This window comes from Gouania willdenowi, chromosome 8, assembly GCF_900634775.1.
Source record: "Gouania willdenowi chromosome 8, fGouWil2.1, whole genome shotgun sequence".
Taxonomy (NCBI): Eukaryota; Metazoa; Chordata; class Actinopteri; order Blenniiformes; family Gobiesocidae; genus Gouania; species Gouania willdenowi.
In genome coordinates this window covers 31,468,984-31,493,175 of record NC_041051.1, presented here as the reverse complement: position 1 = coordinate 31,493,175, position 24,192 = coordinate 31,468,984, and the positions used below count along the sequence as shown (strand labels likewise).

General features: G+C 38.5%; 1 protein-coding gene across 1 annotated transcript in view; it reads left to right on the top strand.

Annotated features, from left to right (window-relative positions):
* The window catches only part of syt3 (synaptotagmin III), a 69,211-nt gene extending 55,653 nt beyond the window's left edge, over nucleotides 1–13,558 (top strand). Inside the window, exons 9-13 of the mRNA XM_028455924.1 lie at nucleotides 2,352–2,472; nucleotides 3,934–4,105; nucleotides 9,746–9,875; nucleotides 10,987–11,081; nucleotides 13,214–13,558. Of these exons, the coding sequence (XP_028311725.1) occupies nucleotides 2,352–2,472; nucleotides 3,934–4,105; nucleotides 9,746–9,875; nucleotides 10,987–11,076 (513 nt within the window). The 3' untranslated portion in view covers nucleotides 11,077–11,081; nucleotides 13,214–13,558. The remainder of the gene's footprint in view (nucleotides 1–2,351; nucleotides 2,473–3,933; nucleotides 4,106–9,745; nucleotides 9,876–10,986; nucleotides 11,082–13,213) is intronic.
* Nucleotides 13,559–24,192: the final 10,634 nt, after the last annotated feature.

Sequence of the window (24,192 nt, the reverse complement as noted above, 5' to 3'; positions counted from 1 at the left end):
ACGGAAAGCCATGATGAGCTTTCTGCTGCAGCCAGACGAATAATGCTGCACTTTACTGCTCATGCATCACAACAGAAGAAGAAGAAAAAAATACTTCCCAGAAGTCTATTTTTAGAGAAAGAGTTTCAAAATAAAACAAAGCCAATCTAAAGTTCAAATGTTAGGAACAATCTTTCAATCTGACGCAATGTTCTCTAGCTTGGGCACAAAATCCAGAAAGTTGGGTCAATGATTTTTATATTTTCTCTGTTTATCAGGTCCCAACATGACACAGAAATGCCTCACATGCATGTTTTAGAACGATATCACACATTTACACACCATTTTTTACTGGAAAACATGTGATAGAATGTCTAGAAAGTGTAACAAAATGACAAATATGTCCAAATATGTCCGTATTCTCATGCTATGTGTAACAAATCAAATAGTAATCGTGTTATCTTGTGACTGAAGTGTTTTTATTGTGTTGGTTCATATTTCCCTAATTTTTGTCACTTCTCCATCAAATTTCAACTCCTTTTCTGCACATTTTTTCTACTTTCAAGACACTTACAGTAATTAGACCGAATGGTTCAATATGGTTCCCATATCATTCCAGCTGTTTTCTGAAGACATACGTAAGATTTGGGCGTGTTTGAAGCATCTAAAAACCTCCTGCACTGCAGTCCTCCAGGACCATTTATTATTGTTTAGGAGCAACACACTTAAATAGGCAAACTGTGGATTGCTAAGGAGGATCATGGACTCACTAAGCTCTACCAATGTTCTATTAGGACCACCTAACACTGTCAGTTATTCAATGAGAGGAATCACTTGTGCCTTTATTTCCTTCAATTAAATTAGTCGCTGGAGAGGGTGCAAGGAGAGCATCCGAGTGCCTGCAGTGCAGATGAATTCAGTTTCAGCTAATGTGAGCAACCTGCTTCGGAGAGCGCAGATGGATTACTCAGGGGGCCCGGTGTCATTACTGCGCTAAGACCACAGGCAGGCCCAGGATCAGCCGGGACCCACCGGAGATGCAGACGGATATAAAAAGACTCCACTTAACACTTATGTCAACCCTGCAGACTTTTGACAGATTGGTATATGATTCATTTACTGTGACAGCTCGACCCTTTCGCCTAAACGCTCTGCCCGTCCACATTAGGAGGTCCGTCACACGTGCAGCAAGACCATCATTACTAACCAAACGGCTTCAGTCATAGGAAGAGAATCAGATTCTACTCGAATATTTGCAGGTGCTGACCCGCATCGTCAAACACTGCATTAGCCTAGCATTAGCATTAACATTAACTAGCATCAGCATTAACTTAGCATTAGCCTAACATTAACATCAGTTAGCATTAGCTTACCTAGCATTAGCATTAGCTTACCTAGCATTAACATTAGCTTAGCATTAGCAAGATTTAGCCTAGCATTAACATTAGCTCGCTTTTAAATTAGCTAACATTACCATTAACTAGCGTTAACATTAGTTAGCATTAGCATTAACATTAGCCTAGTATTAACATTAGTCTAGCATTAGCATTAACTAGCATTAGCATTAGATTAGCATTAGCATTATCTTAGCATTAACCTAGTATTAACTAAGCATTAACCTAGCAATAGCTTAGCATTAGCATCAGCCTAAAATTTGTATAGCATTAGCATTAACCTAGCACTGTATTAGCATTTGCCTTGCATTAGCACTAGCCTAGTATTAGCCGAGCCAATGAACCCTCGATGATGAAAATTGTTGAAATAGGTTTAAGGATCTGAAACAATCTAAACAAAGTGAAAAAAAAAAGTTTGAAAAAGGTGGAAGGTTTTAAGAAAGTAAACAGAGTTCAAAGTTGAAGGTTTAAGATGTTGAAAATGTCTGATATGGATGGGAAAATGAAAAAGTTGAAAAGTTAGAAAAAAGCAAAATACATAGAATAGATTTCAGCAATTATCTGCTAGTTTTGATATCGAACCTGTTGAAATTGGTTGAACAATTACTACAATAAAATACACGGAAAACGCAAAACTGATTAGTAATATAATTGATAATGTTGACTTCAAAAAATTGCATGGACATGTCGTTTAAAGTTGTAAATTCATGATAAAATCAGGCCGCCGGCCGCTTTTTGTGCAACAGAAAAAGAAGAACCAACCTAAAGTCTCAAAAGTTTGGGACCATTTCACCCCCCACTTATGTTTTCAGTTTCTCACCGTGTTTGTATCAAAGCTGTCTGCTCCTGCTGAGGTGGGATTACAGTGCCCCCCCTGCTCTGTTTCTGAACTGTGTGTCTGTGTGTGTGTGTGTGTGTGTCTGTGTCTGTGTGTGTGTGCGTGTGTGTGTGTGTGTGTGTGTGTGTGTGGATCCACAGGAAAAGGCCGACCTCGGGGAGCTTAATTTCTCGCTGTGTTACCTGCCCACTGCAGGCAGGCTCACCGTTACAATCATCAAGGCCACCAACCTCAAAGCCATGGACCTGACTGGGTTCTCAGGTAAATAATGGACACACACACACACACACACACACACACACACACACACACACACACACACACACACACACACACACACACACACACACACACACACACACACACACACACACACTTTCCTGCTGTGGGACCCCAAGCAGTCTGACTGAAAACTCATTTGTTGAAAACGTGTGACAGAAAAAGCCTGTCAGGAATGGAAAATGTGAAAGCTGCTGGAAACAATAGTTTTTTAATCAAATAAATCCATAGTGATGAATAGATAAATCCTCATAAATCAATAAATCAGAGCTCGAAAACAATGTTCCACCACTTTTTCCACCTATAATGTTACATATGTTGACCATTATTGTCACTTTGAACCTTTTTTCACCATATTTCATGCTTATTTTGGCCAATTTAACCACATTCATGATTTGTCATGCCCATTATTTGCCAGTTTAAACTAATTGTTCCAACTTTTTTCTGCAACTACACCAAACTTGCCATATTTTAACCTATTTTCATCACTTTTTCTTACCATACCATCACATTTCAATGCTTTTTCTGGAATTGGAAAAAATAAGCTTCAAATATGGTGAGAAGAGGTTAAAAGTGACAATAATTGGTCACCATATTTGACATTAGGTGGGAAAGTGGTGGAAAGGATTTCTAAGTGCTGAAAATGTGTTGAAAGTGGAACAAATGTGAAGAAAAGGCATTAAAATGGATGTTGAAGTGTCAGAAATGGGAGTAATGTAGCAAAAATGCATTAAAAAGAGCAAAAATATTGCAATAAAAGTAATAAAAATATGTTAAAATATGGGAAGTTTGGGGTAGTTGCAGAAAAATGGTAAAAATAAGCAAAAATGGGCTCAAATTGTTAAAAAAAAATATTCTTCGTTTCTTGGAGGCATCTGGCGACCCTCTTTGATTCATCGATCGATGAGGTCAACACTATCTTTTTACACACATCTATTCTTTCCCTGTGGTCCGTTAATGACCTGCAGACCACTGGTTGGGGACCCCTTACACAGGGAACGACCCTCTTTTTCCGCAGTCTGTGTGGAATCAAACTTTAATGTTCTGCAGGTGAAGATTTTTCAATTATTAATGGAATAAACAGAAATTGCTTGTATTTCTCTGCTTTTTGCCTCATGTTGGATTAGATTTACAATAAAAACCAGTCCTCCTGGATCTCATTGTGACCGCTGTGCATGAATGATACTTGAAACCTACGTTAAGGCTTAGTGGAAGCTGTGTGTAAGTGTGTGTGTGTGTGTGTAAATGTGTGTGTAAATCCAATGTGATGCCACCCGTGCTGCGTCTCTTCCCCTGTGTGTCTTTAATCCAAGCTTTCCTACTTCCAGGGGTTTTATGTGCAGCATTCATGGATACCTGGGAACATAAAGCAGTGATCCTCTCTCTCTCTCTCTCTCTCTCTCTCTCTCTCTCTCTCTCTATCTCTACCTCTCTCTACCTCAGACCCGTACGTGAAGGCCTCGCTCATATGTGATGGCCGACGGCTAAAAAAGAGGAAGACCTCCATTAAGAAGAACACGCTGAATCCCACGTATAACGAAGCTCTAGTGTTTGACATTCCCAACGAGAACATAGAGAGCGTTTCCATCTTCATCGCAGTGATGGACTACGACTGGTGAGAGCGTTTATTTACTTTAACCCACTGGTTTTCAACCTTGGGGTTGTGACCCCATATGGGTTCGCCTTGAATTTAAATCACCTAAAATGTCAAGTAATGGATAAAAAAGTAATTACTGATTTAAAGAAAAAAAAAAAAATATATATATATATATATATATATATACAGTATAAACTGTATATATATAAATCAATTATGAAATTCTTATTATTAAATCTGTATTTTCTTATCTATTAATCCTGTGGTTCCCCAACTGGGGTATGTGTACCCCTAGGGCTACTTGAACACCTCTCAGGAGGTACAAAGAAACATTTGTGATTTTTTTTCACTGTAAAAACCAATAATCTATTTTCTCTAACTATTTTCAGACCCTACAAAGTAAATATTTTAGTAAAAATAAATATGATGTACAGTTATCTTTTCAATTGATACATAAATTGTAAAACATATGTATTCATTTTGTAAAAATAAAAGTTCTATAATAATTATTCAAGAAGATGCAAAGTTGCATCTTGTTGCTGTAAACTATGTTTTTTAATGTTATTCTCATTTTTAACCGTTGATTTACATTTTTTTAAGCAGCTGTTCTACTTCTAGACACTTTAGGAAGTTCTAGAAGACCAGCAAACTGAGGGCGGAGTGTTCTGACTGGAAAATATACAGGAGCTTGATCATGTAGAGCTTTGCATGCTAACAGGAGGATTTTAAACTCTATTCTAGATTTTACAGGAAGCCAAAGAAGGGAAGCTAGTACTGGAGAAATATGCTTTCTACTGTTATTGCCTGTTAGTATTAACTGTAAAAACCAATAAACTATTTTCTCAAACAATTTTCAGACTTAAAAGTAAATATATTAGTAAAAATGTTAATGTCACATACAATTATTTGTGGATGCTTTGTTGGTAATATGTTGTGTTGTTATTTGTCGTGTCTCTAGTTTTTCTCCGTGTATCAACTTTGAGTTCAGAGACTTTTCCTGTGACAGGATTCAAATCAAACCAATCCCCGACCAGTGTGTTGACCTGGTTGTGTAGTGCTCAGTGTGTTGACCTGGTTGTGTAGTGCTCACAGTGTGTTGACCTGGTTGTGTAGTGCTCACAGTGTGTTGACCAGCTTGTGTAGTGCTCACAGTGTGTTGACCTGGTTGTGTAGTGCTCAGTGTGTTGACCTGGTTGTGTAGTGCTCACAGTGTGTTGACCTGGTTGTGTAGTGCTCACAGTGTGTTGACCCGCTTGTGTAGTGCTCACAGTGTGTTGACCTGCTTGTGTAGTGCTCACAGTGTGTTGACCTGCTTGTGTAGTGCTCACAGTGTGTTGACCTGCTTGTGTAGTGCTCACAGTGTGTTGACCCGGTTGTGTAGTGCTCACAGTGTGTTGACCCGCTTGTGTAGTGCTCACAGTGTGTTGACCCGCTTGTGTAGTGCTCACAGTGTGTTGACCCGCTTGTGTAGTGCTCACAGTGTGTTGACCCGCTTGTGTAGTGCTCCCAGTGTGTTGACCAGCTTGTGTAGTGCTCACAGTGTGTTGACCTGGTTGTGTAGTGCTCACAGTGTGTTGACCTGGTTGTGTAGTGCTCACAGTGTGTTGACCTGGTTGTGTAGTGCTCACAGTGTGTTGACCTGGTTGTGTAGTGCTCACAGTGTGTTGACCTGGTTGTGTAGTGCTCACAGTGTGTTGACCTGGTTGTGTAGTGCTCAGTGTGTTGACCTGGTTGTGTAGTGCTCACAGTGTGTTGACCAGCTTGTGTAGTGCTCCCAGTGTGTTGACCAGCTTGTGTAGTGCTCACAGTGTGTTGACCTGGTTGTGTAGTGCTCACAGTGTGTTGCTGTCACACACACTCTGGGGTTGTGTGGAACACGCCGAGCCGTTATGAGTCACACTCCTGGGTGTCGTATCGAGCCTTTTATGCAAATGCAGGAGAAGAAGTGAAGCCCTGCCTGTGTTTGTTTGTCTCGTCGTTGCCCGCGGCGACACTTGGCCGCTCGGAGTGTTTGTGTTTGTGTACGCGCTCCCCGACGGTGGCGTTGTCCGCTCTCCATTTGGCGTCCCCTGTAGGGTGTGTGTCTGAGGGCTGGTGCCTGTGCGCTCCAGCTTTCATACAGTGTGTGTTCAATATCCGTCACTGCTTTATGTGCTCGGTGTGATAAATGAGTGCCACCCCAACCCCTCCCCCCACCCCCCCCCCACCCCTCACTCTCTTATTGTGAAGTTAAACTGAGTCAGGTAGCAGAGAAAACGCAGACCGGAGGGATCGTGTGTCTGCGGTGCAGAGCAACAGTGCTACAGTGATTATATGTCGAGTTGGAATAATTTAGCTTAATTAATCACGTTTTTATCCGTCCATCTGTCCGTTAGCGTTAACGGGGACAGCTTTTGTCAGAAACTGTTGAAGATAGGATAAACACATTCAATGTGTGGCTTCAGGGTTTCAATACCTTGATGGAGTTCGAAAATGAGAAGTGTGCAATTATTTTTTCCAGAGTTATTGCCCTTGTTCCGTATTTCTTTACTCTCTTCAAGGTATCTTCAAAGGGCAAAGCTTTTCTTACAAATCCTAAGATAGAAGATAGGATAACCAAATTCGGTGTGTGGTTTCAGGGTATCAATGTCATGATAGAGTTCGAAAATGAGAAGCGCGCAGTAATTTCTTTTTTTTGGCGGGGGATGTGGATGACTATGTCTTCTTGTTTAATTATACTTTTAATGTTTTTAATCATTGTCAATTTATCCAATAAGATTAAATTATGTAACATTTAACAAAATGTATGAAATAATTAAATAAAGTAGTTAAACTGAATTGTAAATTAAAAAAAGAAACGTTAAATTAAAGTTTAACAGTAAAGGTACTTTGGTCAAGCTAAATTTAAATTAAATTATATTGGACGAGTTGAGTTTGTGGGAACATTTTCATAATTTAAACTTTATTTAAATGTTTTGCTGCTGATTGTAAACATTTTTACTGCTGATATTATTGTTCTTATTGATTTTTAAGCTGTTGAATGTTTTCTGTTGCACTTTTTGATCATGTATAGCACATTGAGTTGACTTGTGTATGAAATGCACTATACCAGGGGTCTGCAACCTGCGGCTCTGGAGCCTCATGTGGCTCTTTGACTCTTTTGCAATGGCTCCCTATAGCTTTAAAAGAATAAAAAATAATGAATTGTTATTTTTCTTACAGAGGGTATAGATGATTGATGACATTAACTTCAAATACAATTATGATAAAACAATTTGTTAAGCTAAAAAATAAATCACATTGTGCAATAACTGTGCCACCTTCCTACTTCATCAACCAACAACTTTCCTGCACCTGTGGCTAACCATAAATTTTAAGATAACTGAACTAACAAAAACACTATTCTGGAAGAAAATAGAGATTTTATTTGTTTAAAGAAAGATTTATTTATTTGCCAACATGTCGGCTTAATATGCATGCTTGATATGTTGCAAGAAATGAGCAATTAGCATGTGACATCACATGATCATGTGTTATCAAATTCAAGTTATTTTTTGTAGCCCTTTCAATCTATTAACTCACAACATTATTCTATACTATTTTAAGTGTTTAGAATTTTAAACACTATATTTTCTTCGTTGAGAAGGTATTTTTTCGGCTCCAGAAGGATTTTAATCCAGGTGAGATTAGACAAAATGGCTCCTTTCAGAGTAAAGGTTGCAGACCCCTGCACTATACTAATACATTTTCCTTGCCTTGCCATTTGAATGAATTTATTAAAGTTTAAAAAAAATGTGAATAAAATTGTGAATTATAACTGAACGTTTAAGGAATGGTAACATTCCTTAAACATTCCTTAAACAATTAAGTGGAGAAGGTTCATTTGCTTTACATTTAGTTTTTTGTCTTTGATTTAAATGAACTTTAAGGTATTGATAAAGCTAATACATTTAAAAAACATAGTTTGTGAGAAAGTAATTGTTCAACTGAAATGTTTAAGCGCTGACATTTGTTTGTTTTTCTGTTACAACTCAAGGTTTTTCACCAGAGAATTCATCATTTATTCAGTGTTAAAATCAATAAATTCATCAACTCAGAAATAAAACATCTTTATTGGAAATCAACTGCTTCATTTCTCGAGTGAAAACTAGTTTTGAAACTCGTAAACATTTCAAAATCCCATAAAGCTGGGATTTCAATCAATACCTTGACACTTATTATTATTTACAGAGGTGAAAATAATGAATTACAAGTAATTACGTTACTGTAATTGAGTTTCTTTTATGGGTATTTGTACTTTTTTGAGTATATTTCAAAACCAGTCATTTTACTTGTACTTAAGTACGTTTTAGAATAAGTAAAGTAATGTGTTACATTTCTACACCCAATGTACACCTGTTATGTTGTTGACCATATGGCACATTTAACTATATTTAGAGCACAAGAGTCAAACCCATGGCCTGGGGGCCGAATCAAGGCCCTTTGGAGCATCCAATTCGGCCCGTAGGAGAAAGTAAAAATAACAGAGAAAACATGAATCATTGTTTAAATGAAACTCAACAATATTGACAGAGGTTCACAGTTTTCCCAGTGCTTATAGTCATTTTTAATGATCAACTGTTGAAAAACTCAAAATCCTTCAATTTTTTTCCTCAAATTATGAATATATTTCCTTTACTTAAATAGAAACTGGTCTCAAAATCTCAGAAATTTAAAGTTACGATTGTGTTGAGACTGATATTTATCACTTATTGTTAGAATATTGTCCGTTTCTTATATATTTAGTATTTTATATATACGTAGAAGGGGAAACTAGGGCACAATGATGTTGAAATTACTTGTTTTCCAGCATAAAATCTGTGGCCCATTTGAGGTAAAACTGCACTGTATTTGGCCCCTGATTTAGAGCCTGAGAATTATTACTATTTTTTTCATTTTTAATTGAATTTATTGGTGTTATTTTAGGGCTATGATTAAATTAACCTGATTGTCTCTAATATTAACATTTATAATACGAGCTCTGCACTCTGTAATAGTGTATTCATTCAGTTAGCCTTTGGTACAGTGGGTTTATTTTTTTTAATTATTTTTTATTACAGTGATTATTTAAAGCTTAGCCTTTGGTACATTGGGTTAATATAAAAAATATGTATATTATATTTTTATTTAAAGCTTGGTTTTGCACTGTAAACTGTACACATATTGTTTGTTTAAAAGTATTGAAATAAAAACAGGTTTTTTTTGTTTTTTTTTTACCAAATATGAAAAATAATTGTGATTACAATATTGATCAAAATAATTTTGATTATCATTTTGGCCATAATCATGCAGCTTTATGTTATTTATTTAAAAAAAAAAGGATTGTATATTTTGACAAACCTTTTATTTTCAACGGATGCTTTTGTGGAAAGTAAATTAACTTCCAGTTGTGCAATATTGTCTCTTTCTTTTAAGTTTATAAATGAGATGTTTACTATATGCAAGGAACCCGTACCAAGATTTATTACCAACAATAAACATGTGAGGTTAAAGTAAGTTACTGTATGTATAACTTACTTGTACTTGAGAACAATTTCCATCAAGTAACAGTATTTCTACTTGAGTAGAATGTAGAACTGTGGTTATTTAACTACTTTCTCTCTTGTCTCTCGTTGTGCTGTGGTATCTGCTGCGCGTCAGCATCGGACATAACGAGGTTATAGGAATGTGTCGTGTGGGCAGCGATGCAGACGGTCCAGGGAGGGAGCACTGGACGGCCATGCTGGCCAATCCACGCAAACCAATAGAGCACTGGCATCAGCTTCTGGAGGTAAGGAGTGCATGGTTCTGAGCAGGGTTGGGGTCGCACAGTTGGTAATTAATTACCATTATGACAGAATTATAGTTAAAACTGTAATTGACAAATGAATATATTGCTGCTGTAACCGTAATTGAATTGTAATTCAGTTCAGATAATTGACTTTGTCATTGTAATTGTCATGAACAATTTAATTAAAATGCAAAACTGGGAAACCGTGTTACAATTCTAGAACTTACACATACGTAGTTTATTAATAAAATATGTTTCATAATCAACTTGTACCAACCAATAGATGAGAAACAAATGAAATCATAGATAATATTTTTTGTGTATTTTCCAAATGATTTATTTAAGATATAAGTCAAAACCGACCCGTCATCATAAGAGATGCTAACAGAAAGCTAGCACAAGAGGAAAATTACATTTTACTAGTTATTTAATAAAGACTCAGTAATTGTGATTAATTGCAATTAAACTTTAGTAATTGAGAACGTAATGTCACAATAAACGCAATTGTGATTGATTTCTGGGGGAAATAATTGTAACGACAACAGAAATACACACAATTCGCACAGTTCCATTAAAAATACATAAAAATAACAGAAAGTTTAACAAAAAATACTCAACAAGACAATAAAAAAATACAAACATGACAGACAACAGAAAAACACAGAATTACTACAAGAACAGCAAAAAAAGTGTATAAAATTACAGCAAAAATACAAAACAATGACATAAACTTTGTTCTTATCTGCAGTAATGCTCAGATTGGTCATTATTTTAAATCATATTTTAGCACATCCAAAGCCTGAGTATTTGCTTAGTTTTATTGATTTCATGTATTTTATATTGCTGGAAGTAATCAGGAAGTAGGGGATTGTGGGCATGGGCTCAGACTGACCCCAGAGGAACACCAGTGTGTGCAATATGTGTTTAGCACATTGAAAGAATATCACGATAATTTGTACCAATCAAATTAGGAAAGGTTATGAAATGTGAAGCAAAAATGATCATTACTATTGTTTTTTGAATAACAAACATTGAATGGGGTCAAACTGACCTTAAGGGTAATAGGAGGGTTAAATGAGTGTGTGACCAGTGTGTGCTGTGTGTGTTACAGGAGAAGCTCATTGGTACGTTCGTGTCAACGCCGGCCCCTGCCTCGTCCCCCAAGCCTCACATCGTGGTGGACAGTCCTCACTCGGATTAAAAACGGTGACTTTCATCATTCCGTCATTAACCCACGCAAACCTCTTGATTTCTGCCTGTAAAACGGCAGCGCTCTGAAGTGAAGGCTCGTGCTCTGAGCAGCAGATGCTCCTCAGTGATTTAAAGGAGAAGCGCGACGCTTTGAAAGGCATGACTGAGCTGGGAGTGTGTGATAAACCGGAGGCTGAGGAGCTGTCAGATGTGGGCGCTCTGAGGCACAATAATCTAGATAATGTGCGTTACGTAACGCTCCCCCCTCACATATGCACCATACTGCTCATGCACTCCACTTATGCTGCTCTGAACATGGGCCACTTCATTAGGAACACTCGCTCTGATCAACCTTACTCACAGATGTTTGTCCACGTTGACATAACACAGTCTCACACGCGTCAACCATCACCATTTACTCCTATTTAACGCATAGAGTGTAAAGGTGAGACGATGTATCACACAATAAGATACTGTGATATTAAAATGTCACTAGATGTATCTTAAAGATCCAGTATTATGCAATTGTTCTCCATTTGTTCTAAGAACCCCAACAACATAATCAGTATTAGGGGTAATAGGGTGCTCCAGGCGAGAGGAGACTTTGGTGTTTACGCTTTCATGAGGAGATTTTTCAGACATTTCAATATTGAAAGGTATCGCAAAAGCGCCATGGAAACACTTTTTTCGCAATTACATTATGGGTACAGGACGTGACGTACCTGGTCACATGACGACTAGAGTTGGGCATCATTTAGATTTTAATGATTCTGATTCCGATTCTCAATTTCGATTCACTTTCTAAACGATTCTTGATTCCGATTCTTTGAGTTGTGCAGGTCAACAGGTCGCAGATTTCACAGGATCATTTTTTTCATTTGAAAAAGCCTTTACACAAATCATTTTTATTAATTCCCTTAGTTGATACAGTTTAATTTGTTTGCTGTACTGTAACTAGTGTATTCAATTACAAAGGTCCCAACTGTAACTGTGAAAGTGAAACTTGCTGAAATAAAACTATAAACAAGTTGTCAGCAGTGTGAAAAACAAAGAGCTACAGGTAGATGTGAAACTAAATAAAACAAACTCAAACCCTGGAACAGTCATGTGACAAATCAATCAACAGTTCTTGTTGAGAAAGATTAGGTTCATTTTGGTCATTTTGAGCTTGCAAGACTTACGGCGATGATGCGCTGGTGACGGCATAATCCAAGATGGCGGCGGCCCGGGCTCCAGTCGACACGACTTAATAAGAGCCTTAAAAGACATGGATTTAATGAAAAGAGTGGATGGACGGAGGCATAAACATGCAGACTTTCACACGGACACACACAGACTTAGTAAACACACACGGACCTCAGTAAACAGAACAGGCTTCACCAGACAGCGGGCACTAGGACCCAACGAAGGAGTAAATGCATCCCCGTACTGCATGTACAGGCTGTAATATCACAAGTTTATCATTTTACCAGTTGTTAGAGCTACTATCTTTACCAGGGAGCAACTATTTATTACTGGTGAGTGTTTTCCAGAGTTTTACTGGGCTTTTTACCGGTGATTAGTTCATACTGCATCTCCCTTCCGCTCTGCGGTCCAAACTGAAACTGTCGCCAGACACACACACACACACACACACACACACACACACACACACACACACACAGACTGCAGTCGCGTTCTGAACGCATCTTATACAAACCCCGCGTAAACAAACAGAGCAAGCCGCGGAAACAAACTGGTGCGGGCATTTAGGAATCGAACAAAAAAAATCATCTTCGTAATGATTCCGGAACCAAACGTAAGGAACCGGTTCCTATTTGGATTGGCCCAACCCTAATGGCGACTTCTTGCTGAGAAAACATGGCTTGGTTCTCCTCCTCCAACAATAACTGCAGCCATCTGTGAGTAAAGCTGTGACAGTTGCATACACCCACACGGCTTCCGTATGATGAATCACATTGATATGTTTGCATCTCCTTTGAGTTTGACACATGTACATTAATCTGATGGTTTGCATTGTAGAAAAACTGCACTGTGTTTGCACACACGCCTTTCCAAACGCACACCTCACTAGTTCAGAGAGAGTGTGTGTGCGTGTGTGCGTGTGTGTCCTCCTCCTGTCTAATCTCCCTGTTCTCCACCCTCAGGTCTTCATCTTCTCTCCAGCTCCAGACTTTACTTTCTTCCCTCTCATCTGTGAATAATTTTCTCCATCAAAGAAAGAGAGACGCGGGGACGCCGTCAGTGTCCGACTGCTGGTGGGCGGAGTCAGCACACGTTCCAATCGCGATCTCCACTTCAACCAGACGACGCGTTTTTTTTTCCCTCCCCAAAAAAAAAAAACGGCGCCGGGGGCTGATGTCAGCGGAAGGAAAAAAAACCACACAGATGCTCACACACAGATAGTGAGTTTGTAGTTTGTGCATATAGTCCACGTGTGCTTCGGAATACTGTAGTAACTCATCTAGAAGGAGTGTGACGTGTTTCTCTCTTTAAAAAGAAAAAAAAGAAAAAGAAAGCCATCAGTGAATGGTTCTCCTGACCAGGACCAGAGGTTCCAGCCCTTCTTCATGTACAGACTGTGGAAAGAAGTCGATATTCTTTGTGTGCAGTATGTGCCGTACTGTATCACGTCTCCGTGTGCTCAGCCTGACTAACCTCCGTGATGGACGGCCTTCTCTCTCTCCCCCCGGTCGCTCGCTCCCTCTCAGGCTTGTTTTTCCCCAGAGGAGTGACGACGACGGCGGAGCATCCAGCGTTGGTTCCTTATTGATGTCAGAGGAATGATGGAAAAACCAGGACAGACTCGTTGGTCTAAGCATGTTACACAACCTTTAAGTGTGTCCCTCTTCCTCCTGCGTTCTCGTCACTTTGAAGTCTCCTTTTTTTTTGGGTCAAACTGCTGTTTTTACTGTGATCCATCATCCGTCATAAGGACAGAAGTCCCTCCGCAAACTGTCGGATGGTCTTTGTGTGAGAGACTGGACAGGATTTAAGGAGACGCCATCGGGCTGAGCGTCCGTCCCTGACGTGACTTTAGGAAAGACACATGCATCTGTGTTGCTTTTCTCAGTGTGTACCTCTGTGTTTTGTGTGTTGTGTGTTTGTTTTGTATCCGTGTGTATGACACGTGTGTGTTTCTGTGCCTCCTCGACCCCCTCCCTCTTCTGTTTTTGTTTTTGCCTCCCAAACGGAGAAGTTCGTGTCGTCCGTCTCGTGTCTTTACAAGGAGCCATTTACTGTGTGTGTGGACAGATGTGTGTGTGTGTGTGCGTGTGCTACACGTGCCTCATTGCACTAGGGTGGGGGAAACACTCGTATCGTCTGTCGTCTGTGAGATCAGCTTCCAGCCGTTCAGCGTCCCCTTTGCCTCATGTACGTGTCGATTGTGTAACTCTTTTCAGTGATTTGTGTAGCGTTCGTCCGAGGGATAAAAAAACTAAAAAATCCAGTGGCACAGTGATAGAAAGTAGAAATCGTTGGGTGTGATTTGATGATGTTTCTGAGAAGAGACAACAACAACAGAAAACTAGATAAAAGATGACGAGAACGTCCAAGGACAGGACGTTGGCGCGCTGAGGCTTTGTCCACATGTATCCAGTTGTTCTTGCGAACTTTCACGTGTCTATCTGTAAATGGTTTTGCGATAGACGGATATAAAATAACCCATTAGAAATGTTTTCAATATCTTAATAAAAGCAGCGTTCACTGCATGGCCTTTGATTCTGCCTCCGTCTCCTCCTCCAACAATAACTGCAGCCATCTGTGGGTAAAGCTGTGACAGTTAACACTTGCCGGTCAAATGTGCAGAATTAAGAAAGACGATTACGACTAAAACGAGTTTTCACGACTAGAATTTGCCGTCAAAATGAACTCTTTCACACTCATACACATATAGGATCTCTGATTTTCAAGGATTGCAGAAAATGGACGAAACTAAACGGAATTCAGGTTCTGAAACGTAAAATCTAACCCTTTTTTATGTCTTTATATAAAATTAGGCCCCATCACAACACTGAAATACAATACAGACAAAATCACACATTCACACGCTATTTTTCACCTAAAAACTGGGGATTGAATGTTGTGAAAGTGCAACAAATGGACAAATATGTCTAATACCGAACATAATCCAGTTAAAAAACTTGCGCTACTTGTTACGGTTCGAGTAGTGATTGTGTAATCCTGTGACTAAAAATTAACCCAGACCTTCATCTGAAGTGTGTTTTGATGAACTATTATGACTTCATTCAATTCTGAAAAAGGATCTGATTCATGTCATTTAAAAACTAGGAACAATTTGTTCAAACTGGCAAATAATGGGAGGTTAAAAGTAACAATAATGGGTCAACATATGTGACAATAGGTGGAAAAGTGGTGGAAATGGTTTATAAATGCTGGAAATGTCTTTAAAGTGGAAAAAATGTGCAGAAAAGGCATTGAAATTTGATGGAGAAGTGGCAGAAATGGGAGTAATGTAGCAAAAATACATTAAAAGGAGCAAAAATATGGCAAGAAAGAGTGTTGAAAATTGGTTAAAATACAGAGAGTTTGGTGTAGTTGCAGAAAAAGGGTAAAAATGAGCAATACAATAACCGAGGGCAGCCGTAAGCATGTGTATGAGTCTCTTTATCATTCATGTCACATGCGTGGATGGAGGGGGGGGTTAGGGTTGGTTTTCCTGTGTTGCTAACAGTGTTTAACGGATAACATCTGGCAGTGTGTGGACAGAGCCTCAGATTACAGCTGTGTGTTACTATAGACTAACCTCAGTAAAACAGTGGCAATACTTCACTTCTTTACTGCTAGCGTCGACATTTCTTCACAGTGGCCACGGTTTCATGATGTTTTTAATTCTGGATTAATTATTCAGAATTAAATAATTGTGTTTAGATGGAAATAGAAATTCTGAATTGAGTTTTACATTGAAAACAGGTTTGTTCAGATCTTTTCAATTCTGCTTTAGGTTGGACAGGGGGCGATCGAGACGTATTTACGTCTATCGGGAAAAAAAACACATAACAAACCTTTTCTTTTCGGCTACAACATAGAACAGACATAGTCAACTGACGGCCCAGGGGCCACAGATGACCCTCAGGCAGCTCCCAAAGCAAATCCCCCAAAATGTGTAATTCAAGAAGTTGGAAGGAATATGAAGCCCAACATAATACACAAAATAACTCCCAAAACACACAAAAAGGCAGCAAAAAAACACACAAAGTATACAAAGGATTCTTAAAATGACAACAAAGACACCAAACCAAACCCTAACCTAAGACCACAACCACTTTAACACAATGACTTCAAACAAGCATGGAAATTATTTATTGAAATCAAGCAAAAATTGGGAGAAATTCTAAAATCACTATCATATCCAAACAAATATTGGCATCCATGCAACATAATACAAAACACATTTTAATAGTTTTATTTTGAAGTAGAACTTTTCTGTTATTCAATTGGAGTTTTATTGAAATTGTCACAAATCCAATAAAACTCTACAATATTTGCAGTGGTTGGCAGTTTTCCCATGTTTGTATAACACAATGAAAGTCATTGTTACTCTCAAATTGTTGAAAGAAACCAATTTTTTCCAAAATTCTGCTCAATTCTCACATTGTTTAATGTAGTCACTACCTGTCAATTATTGCTTAGATACTATCAGTGCCTTATATACTTTACATACTTTAATATAAGTTATAAATGGAAATGCATATCAAGCTTTTCTGCATTTTAACACTAAAAAAATTAAATTTAGGTGTATACTAATACTTAAAAGGCTCAGACGCCCCCCCCCCCCCCAAAAAAAATATTAAAACCTATATTTTCATTGATTGTGAAGCCTAACAAAGTAACCAATAGAGAGGACAGAAAATAAATGATATATATTTGTTTTTAGTGTATTTTACAGCTGATTTAGGACCCGTTAGCATAAGAGATGCTAACAGAAAGCTAACACAAGAGTAAGATTACATTTTATTAGGTTATTTATTTCAGGCTCAGTAATTGTGATTAATTGGAATTTAACTTTAGTAACTGAGAACGTAATTGTAATTGACTTTCTGAGGATACAAAATAATTATAATTTAATTGTAATTGGTGGGGGGGGGGGGGGGGGGGAATGCTGGTAATTGAAATCTGGAAAATGTAATTGACCCCAACCCTTCAACCAGCCACCTAATTCAGATTTGAAGTTTAATTCGGAATTACCATTTTCATTCAGAATGAAGTGTTTACAAGGTCAGTTTAAAGAAGATTTAATTATATTCTGAATTAAAGCTCTCATGTAAAAATGGCCACTCTCTCTCTCTCTCTCTCTCTCTCTCTCTCTCTCTCTCTCTCTCTCTCTCACACAGACACACTTTTTTTTATCTGCGGTGTGATTGTGTGTGTGTGTGTGTGTGTGTGTGTGTGTGTGTGTGTGTGTGTGTGTGTGTGTGTGTGTGTGTGTGTGTGTGTGTGTGTGTGTGTGTGTGCGTGTGCAGGCATTGAGTATCTTTACCTCCAAATCAGGGAAAGTGAGGCTCACTGGTTACTGTGCGTTGGTCAGATTGGGAATTATTGATCGGCTTGTTTAAGTGGGAATGGCATCGATCCATTGGTCCCGAGGCCCATATTTCTGCCTCGTTCCCCCCCCAACTCCCCCCCCCCCCTGTTTAGCTCCTGTGTTACAGCCTCTGGTGATAGATTGCAGGACTCTCTCCGTCCCTGATTACCGTCTGATTACTCACTCCCTTCTTCTTTAGCGATCTTTACTTCCTTTTTCTTTCTTCCCTAGCCCCCCCACCCCCACTTGTAAGGTGCGACTCCTCCTCGCTCTCCCTCTCTCTCGTTTGTGCAGTTCAGAATGATCATGGGAGGAAACATGTTTGCATGCTAATATTAACATGAATGATGTCAACTTGATGCAACGAAAAATTATATAAAGTGATGCTTTAAGCAAAAATCTGACAATGAACTTGATACTAATACTACTAATGACGACTAAACGGAGACCTAGCAGTTCTTTATTACTGTGCTCACCAACAGCAGTGGTAAAAAAATAACAACAAAAAAAAACATTGTTTATGCTGTATTTATCTTTCTCAAATTGGTATTTCTCCTTTTTTTGTTTTTGATTTCCACTTGTTTTTATAAATATATATATATATATGTATAATTTATTCAAGAGGTTTACTTTTTTATCGGTTAATGCTGAGAAATGGAGCGAGAGGTTCAGTCAGGACCATTGTGGGTGTGTGGATGACACTGTGGCTCAAGCAATGATGAAGAAAATAAAGGATATCTATCATCCAGCCTCATGTTACACACTTCTTTAGATCAGTGCTTCTCAACCTTTTCAGCCCACGACCCTTAAAATAATGGTCCCAGAGACCAGGGACCCCCACTATACCTGAAAGTGGGAGAGCTTTTTGGCGTCCATCCATAAAGTCAGAAAAATGATGGTCCATTGTTCCAGTGCTGGCATTTTGCATCCAGACCAGACCACTACATTATCAGTGTCACCACGTACAGTCTGTTATTAAGTCAGTGATGCTCAACATGAGACACTTTGTCTTCATTCTAATTATTTCCCCCAGAACACTTTTTTTACCTTTTTTCTTTGGCTTTTTTGTATCTTCCTTTGTCAAAATTTTTGTCCCTTTTTTCACATTTTAGTTTCTGTTTTCCAATAAATATCCTCATTTTACTATTTTGGTCCATTTTCATTGCCTTTTTGACATTTTTATCCAATTTTTTATCCTTTTTTTGAGCATTTTTGCAACCTTTCATCCAAAAACATGACTTTTTACCCAATAAATACCACTTGTTTCCTCTTTGTTTCACATTTTTACTATTGTTTGCTACCTTTTGCCATTACATATCACCTGTTCCCTCTTTTTTACCCAATTATTTGGCACTCGACTACTTTTTTGCCCATTGTCGTCACTTTTCTTTCTTTTTTTGCCACGGTTTTGGCACCGGTTATTTAAGTTGTGTGAGTCACATTGGAGTGAATTTAGAAAATGAAGAAACTTGCACCGCCCCACATAAACCATCTGATGGGTCATGTGAAAACAATCATTAAAGGAAACATAGCGGACCAGCCCACTTTGGGTCAACGGCCCACCAGGACGATGCCTGGTATGATAGATGGCCAGTCTACCCCTGCATTGTTCTATGAATCTGTGATAACCACATTTATTTATTTATTTATCTGATTAATATCCACTGTTACTGTTATCCAGGAATTTTATTGTTATTTACACCATAGTATATAGTCATCTTAAAGATGTAAATTTTAGTTTTAATCAGAAATAAAATGTGTTAAAAGTGACCAAAAATAGTGGAAAAAGGTGAAACTGGGTTTTAAAAAAACACAGAAATTGGTTAAAAATGGCAAATTACAGTAAAAACAGTTCAAAATGTCAATATTGGCTCAAACGTGGCAGAAAGTGGGGGGCTAACGCCGCTCTTTCATATATTGTTTGCCACTAGCCAGTGGTTCTCAACCCAATCCTTCTTTTAATCAAAAATACAGGTTCAAAGTGAACAAACATTTTGGAAAAGGTGGTGAAATAGGATTTTAAAAACCACAGAAATTGGTTAAAATTAGAGTGGACAAAAATGGACAGAAAAAGTGGTAAAAAGGGCTTAAAAGTGGCAGAAATTGAGGGAGGGGCTTGCATTAATGTCATTTTGGGCGACCGTGGCTCAGGTGGTAGAGGGTCGTCTTCTGATCGAGAGGTTGGGGGTTCGATCCCAGTACCTGACTGTGTTGAAGTGTCCTTGGGCAAGACACTGAACCCTAAGTTGCTCCCAGTGGTCGACTAGCGCCTTGCATGACAGTCCTGTCCCACTAGTGTGTGAATGTGAGAGTGATTGGGTGAATGAGCTGATATGTAAAGCGCTTTGAGACTGTTTCAGTGTGGGGATAAAGCTCTATATAAATCAACATTTACCATTTTAATTTAAAAAGTAGAAACAAATGGCAAATAATGGGCATGACAAATCGTGAATGTGGTTAAATTGGCAAAAATAATCATGAAATATGGTGAAAAGAGGTTAAAAGTGACAATATTGGGTCAACATAATAAACAATAGGTAGAAAAGTGGTGGAAATGTCTTGAAAGTGGAAAAAATGTGCAGAAAATTTATTGAAATGTGATGTAGAATTGTCAGAAATGGGAGAAACAAAAATAAAGGAACAAAAATATTACAAGAAAAAGCGATTAAAAATAGGTTAAAATATGACAGGTTTGGTATAGTTGCAGAAAAAGAGTAAAAAAAAAAAATATATATATATATATATTTGTTTTTGGAGGCATCTGGCGACCCCCCATCCAGATTCTCTTAGACCCAAATGGGGTCCTGGCCCCAATGGTTGAGAACCCCAATTGCAGGCTACAAACTCAGTTCCTGGAGGGCTGCAATCTTGCATGTTTAGGCTTCCTGGTGTTCTGTAGCTGAGACACATCTAACTGTGCAGGACTGCAGGCCTTTAGGACCACATATAATTTACACAGCCCCATCCTTAGATAAGACCCCCCCCAAACACACACGCACCCCTCCTCTGTCAGCTCACTGAAATGAGTTAAACGTCTTTCCGACTAAATAATTTTTTTTTTTTTTCGTTGGTGGGAAAGTTGCCATGGAGACAGCAGTCTCCCCCCCACCCCTCACACACACACACACACCCAACCCCTAAGCCCCTCCTTTTCTCATCTTTCTCAACAGAGCACAGCATTAAAGGCTAACTGGTGCATGTCACGTGTAGGATCGTGTGTGTGTCACATCTTGAACTGTTGTTGCAAGTGTGTCTACACACACACACACACACACACACACACACACACATGCACGTGCACGCTCTGAGCCCAGTTCCTATCTAGGTGTTTTCCTCATTCGCCTTCTCATCCTCTTTATCCTCCTTCATTTGTTTAATCCTCCTCTTCCTCTTCCTCTTCCTCTTCCTCTTCCTCCCCTGTCGCTCCTCTGCAGATTGGAGTGTAGTCGTTACTCCTAGATGAGCTTTCTGTTTAAACGCTGGTGCTGCACAGTCTCACTGGTGCTGCACAGTCTCACTGGTGCACGTGTGCTTTCTGTTCTTCACCAATAACCAGGGAATAAAAAAAAAGCCATTAGACAAAAACGAGGAGAAACAGTGATTTAAGAAAAATCAAATAAAATGCAAGCAAACAAACATCAGAGGAGAAAGGCCGACGTGGGCGAGCCGTGCTCCACTTTGCATTTTAGTCAAAAATGTAACCACGTTAAAGAATTCATGACAAAGTGGCTGAATAATTACGCACGACTTAATGCACAAGTGGGTGAAAGAAGGAAAGCGTGGAATCGCCTCCGTACAGGTCCAGCTGTACCTCTCATGCTTTGGCTTGATTTAGTCCAACTCAAGGCCCGGGGGCCAAATCCGGCCCTTCAGAGTATCCGATTCGGCCTGCAGGAGGAAGTGAAAACGACAGAAGCTGGGTTCCCAGTACCCTTGGAAATGTGCAAAATCTAAGTAGCGCAATAAAAACACCTGATATTTGAAAAAAAAAAAACACTCAAACATCGCTAAAAAGTTTTGACGCTTTCATGAGGAGGTTTTTCAGACGTTTCGATATTGAAATGTGTCGCAAAATCCACGGAAACACTTTTTCTGCAAATACACGTCACAGAGCGTGAGGTACCTGGTCACATGATCAGAAAACATGATGCGATACATGTGGACAGAAGAGCAGACCGGGACATTTCATTAGACGTGAAACAACAAAGCGTTATGAGGAGGTTTTGAGCGTCCGGTTTCCTGCAGCGAAGTGTCACAGGATGACATTTACGAGGCTCCTGCCCAAAGCAACGTTCAACGGGAAACACGTGGAAAGCACAATTATACTTTGTCGCCATTTAGAAATATCGCTTTAATTTTGTAAAAATCTGTAATGGAAACCCAGCTAGAGAAAAAAATAAATTACCAAATAATTCAGTTGTAAATGGTTGTTGAAAGAACCCTACAAATGTTTCCAAAATCCTGCAATTTTCCCTTAAATTATTCCAAACAATCCCTCCAAATTAAATGAAATAGGTCAAAAATTAAGTAGCAGAGTCGACGCCAGGCAGTGTTAAACGGGGGAGGGAGGGGCCATAAGAAAACTGTGGAGGGCACAAAAACACTCCGAGAGTAGTTTTTTATAAAGAAAAAAAACATTTTATTACGCTAACATATACGTAGCATGTAAACACTGTCAGTGTTGTTCAACTACATCACTATTCAATGCATTTTAGCTGGAAGTTGATTACATTTTATTTTCATAAAGCATACTGGACACTTTTATAAATGTATGTGGTTACTTTAAAAAAACAAATGATTAAGAACTTAACAGAATCAGAATACTTCGTAGAAGGGAAAGTTGAACTACTACTAGTAGATCGAATGCTAATGCAAATTAAGTAGGAGGGATTTTAATCCAATCCAGCTCCCTGATTGGTTTGAATATTTTCTAAAGCCAATGGTAAAACTGAATTAGCTTTTTTCCTGTCCCTTATTAGCTTATAACGCTAACGTGTAATACTAGTGACTGGCACATGAGGGTGGAAGAATTTTTTTTTGTCCTGCAATATATCGCAATATTTCACCGCGCAATCATCGTATGTTTTTGTTTTTTTTTTGTTCTTAAGAACAGAATTTTTTTTGAATTGAACTTGAATTACAGATGTTAATGTTCTATTGTTTAGGGTTACTTTTTTTTTTTTTTTTTAAACTTTTTTTTAACTTACTTGTTTTTGCCACCATTTTGTACTCGTGAAGGTGAAATTTGTAATTATTGATATTGCGATATATCGCAAATGTATATCATATTGTTTGGTATCATATTGTGACACGCAAATCCTGTATTGTATCGACAGATTAATGGCAATGCACACCCCTACTCGTGCAGTAGTAAACCAAATATGAGTACTAATAGAGCTAAACTATGGTTAATATCACACATGTCAAATTTATGCTTTAAAAAAAACACTTCTGAGAACTTCTGTTTCCTCTGATTTTTGAAGTGGCCACCCTTTTACGTCCACTTAAAATACCACGTGTACAGTTTTTGGAACATTTCCTCCTGAGGTTATAAATAATAGCCCAAACCTTTCAAAAACCATGAGTTCAAACGATGCACAAGAGCGTAAAGTTGAAGTGGAGTCTTCTCAGGTAAAAAGCAGAAAGTGTGTGTGTGTGTGTGTGTGTGTGTGTGTGTGTGTGTGTGTGTGTGTGTGTGTGTGTGTGTGTGTGTGTGTGTGTGTGTGTGTGTGTGTGTGTGTAACCTACCCTTCGTAGAAGTCATGAGACACGTCGTTCTTTGCAGTCAAAGTCTTCAAATGACTAATCCAAAAGAGGATTTTATGAATTAATAGATGCTTACTGTATGATGGAGGGGAATATTAATCCCTGCTTAAGCTTCTTTTCACTTCTTACTACTTAGAATGAGGCCCACTGGTGTCACACTGCATGTGAAGAGCCTGGGAGAGAAGATGTGGAAGCTGGATGTGACGATGCTCATCCTTATGGGATGCAGAATGGAAAACCTGTTTCATAGCTGACATATTTTTAACATTTAGCTCACTTTTCTTTCATTTGAGACAGAAATTCATGTAAAACAGCATGTTCTATGTCAAATGTGTACACATGAAAAATAAATCTCAATGTTAAATGTTAAATGATACATTTATATTTAAAACTAAATGTTAAATTTGATCTAAATCTAAATATTAAATTTAGATTTAAATCTAAATGTTAAATGTATCATAATGTTAAATTTACATTTAAATCTAAATGTTAAATTTATATTTAAATCTAAAGGTTAAATTTATATTTAAATCAAAATGTTTAATCTAAATGTTAAATCTAAATGTCAAATCTCAATGTGAAATCTAAATGTTAAATCTAAATGTTAAATTTATATTTAAATCTAAATAAATCGGTCGCCAAGTGTGAAGCTCACTGTTAAGAAATTATGCAAAGTAGGCAGGTCAGCGCCTGTCAATTACCAGGCCCCGCCCAGTGATGTAGACAACGAGGTTGCAGAAGACCTTGGAGGGTGGGGTGTGTGGAGTGTGGGCGGGGCCAGGAGCAAAAAGGGAAAGCTGTGTTTATGCATGC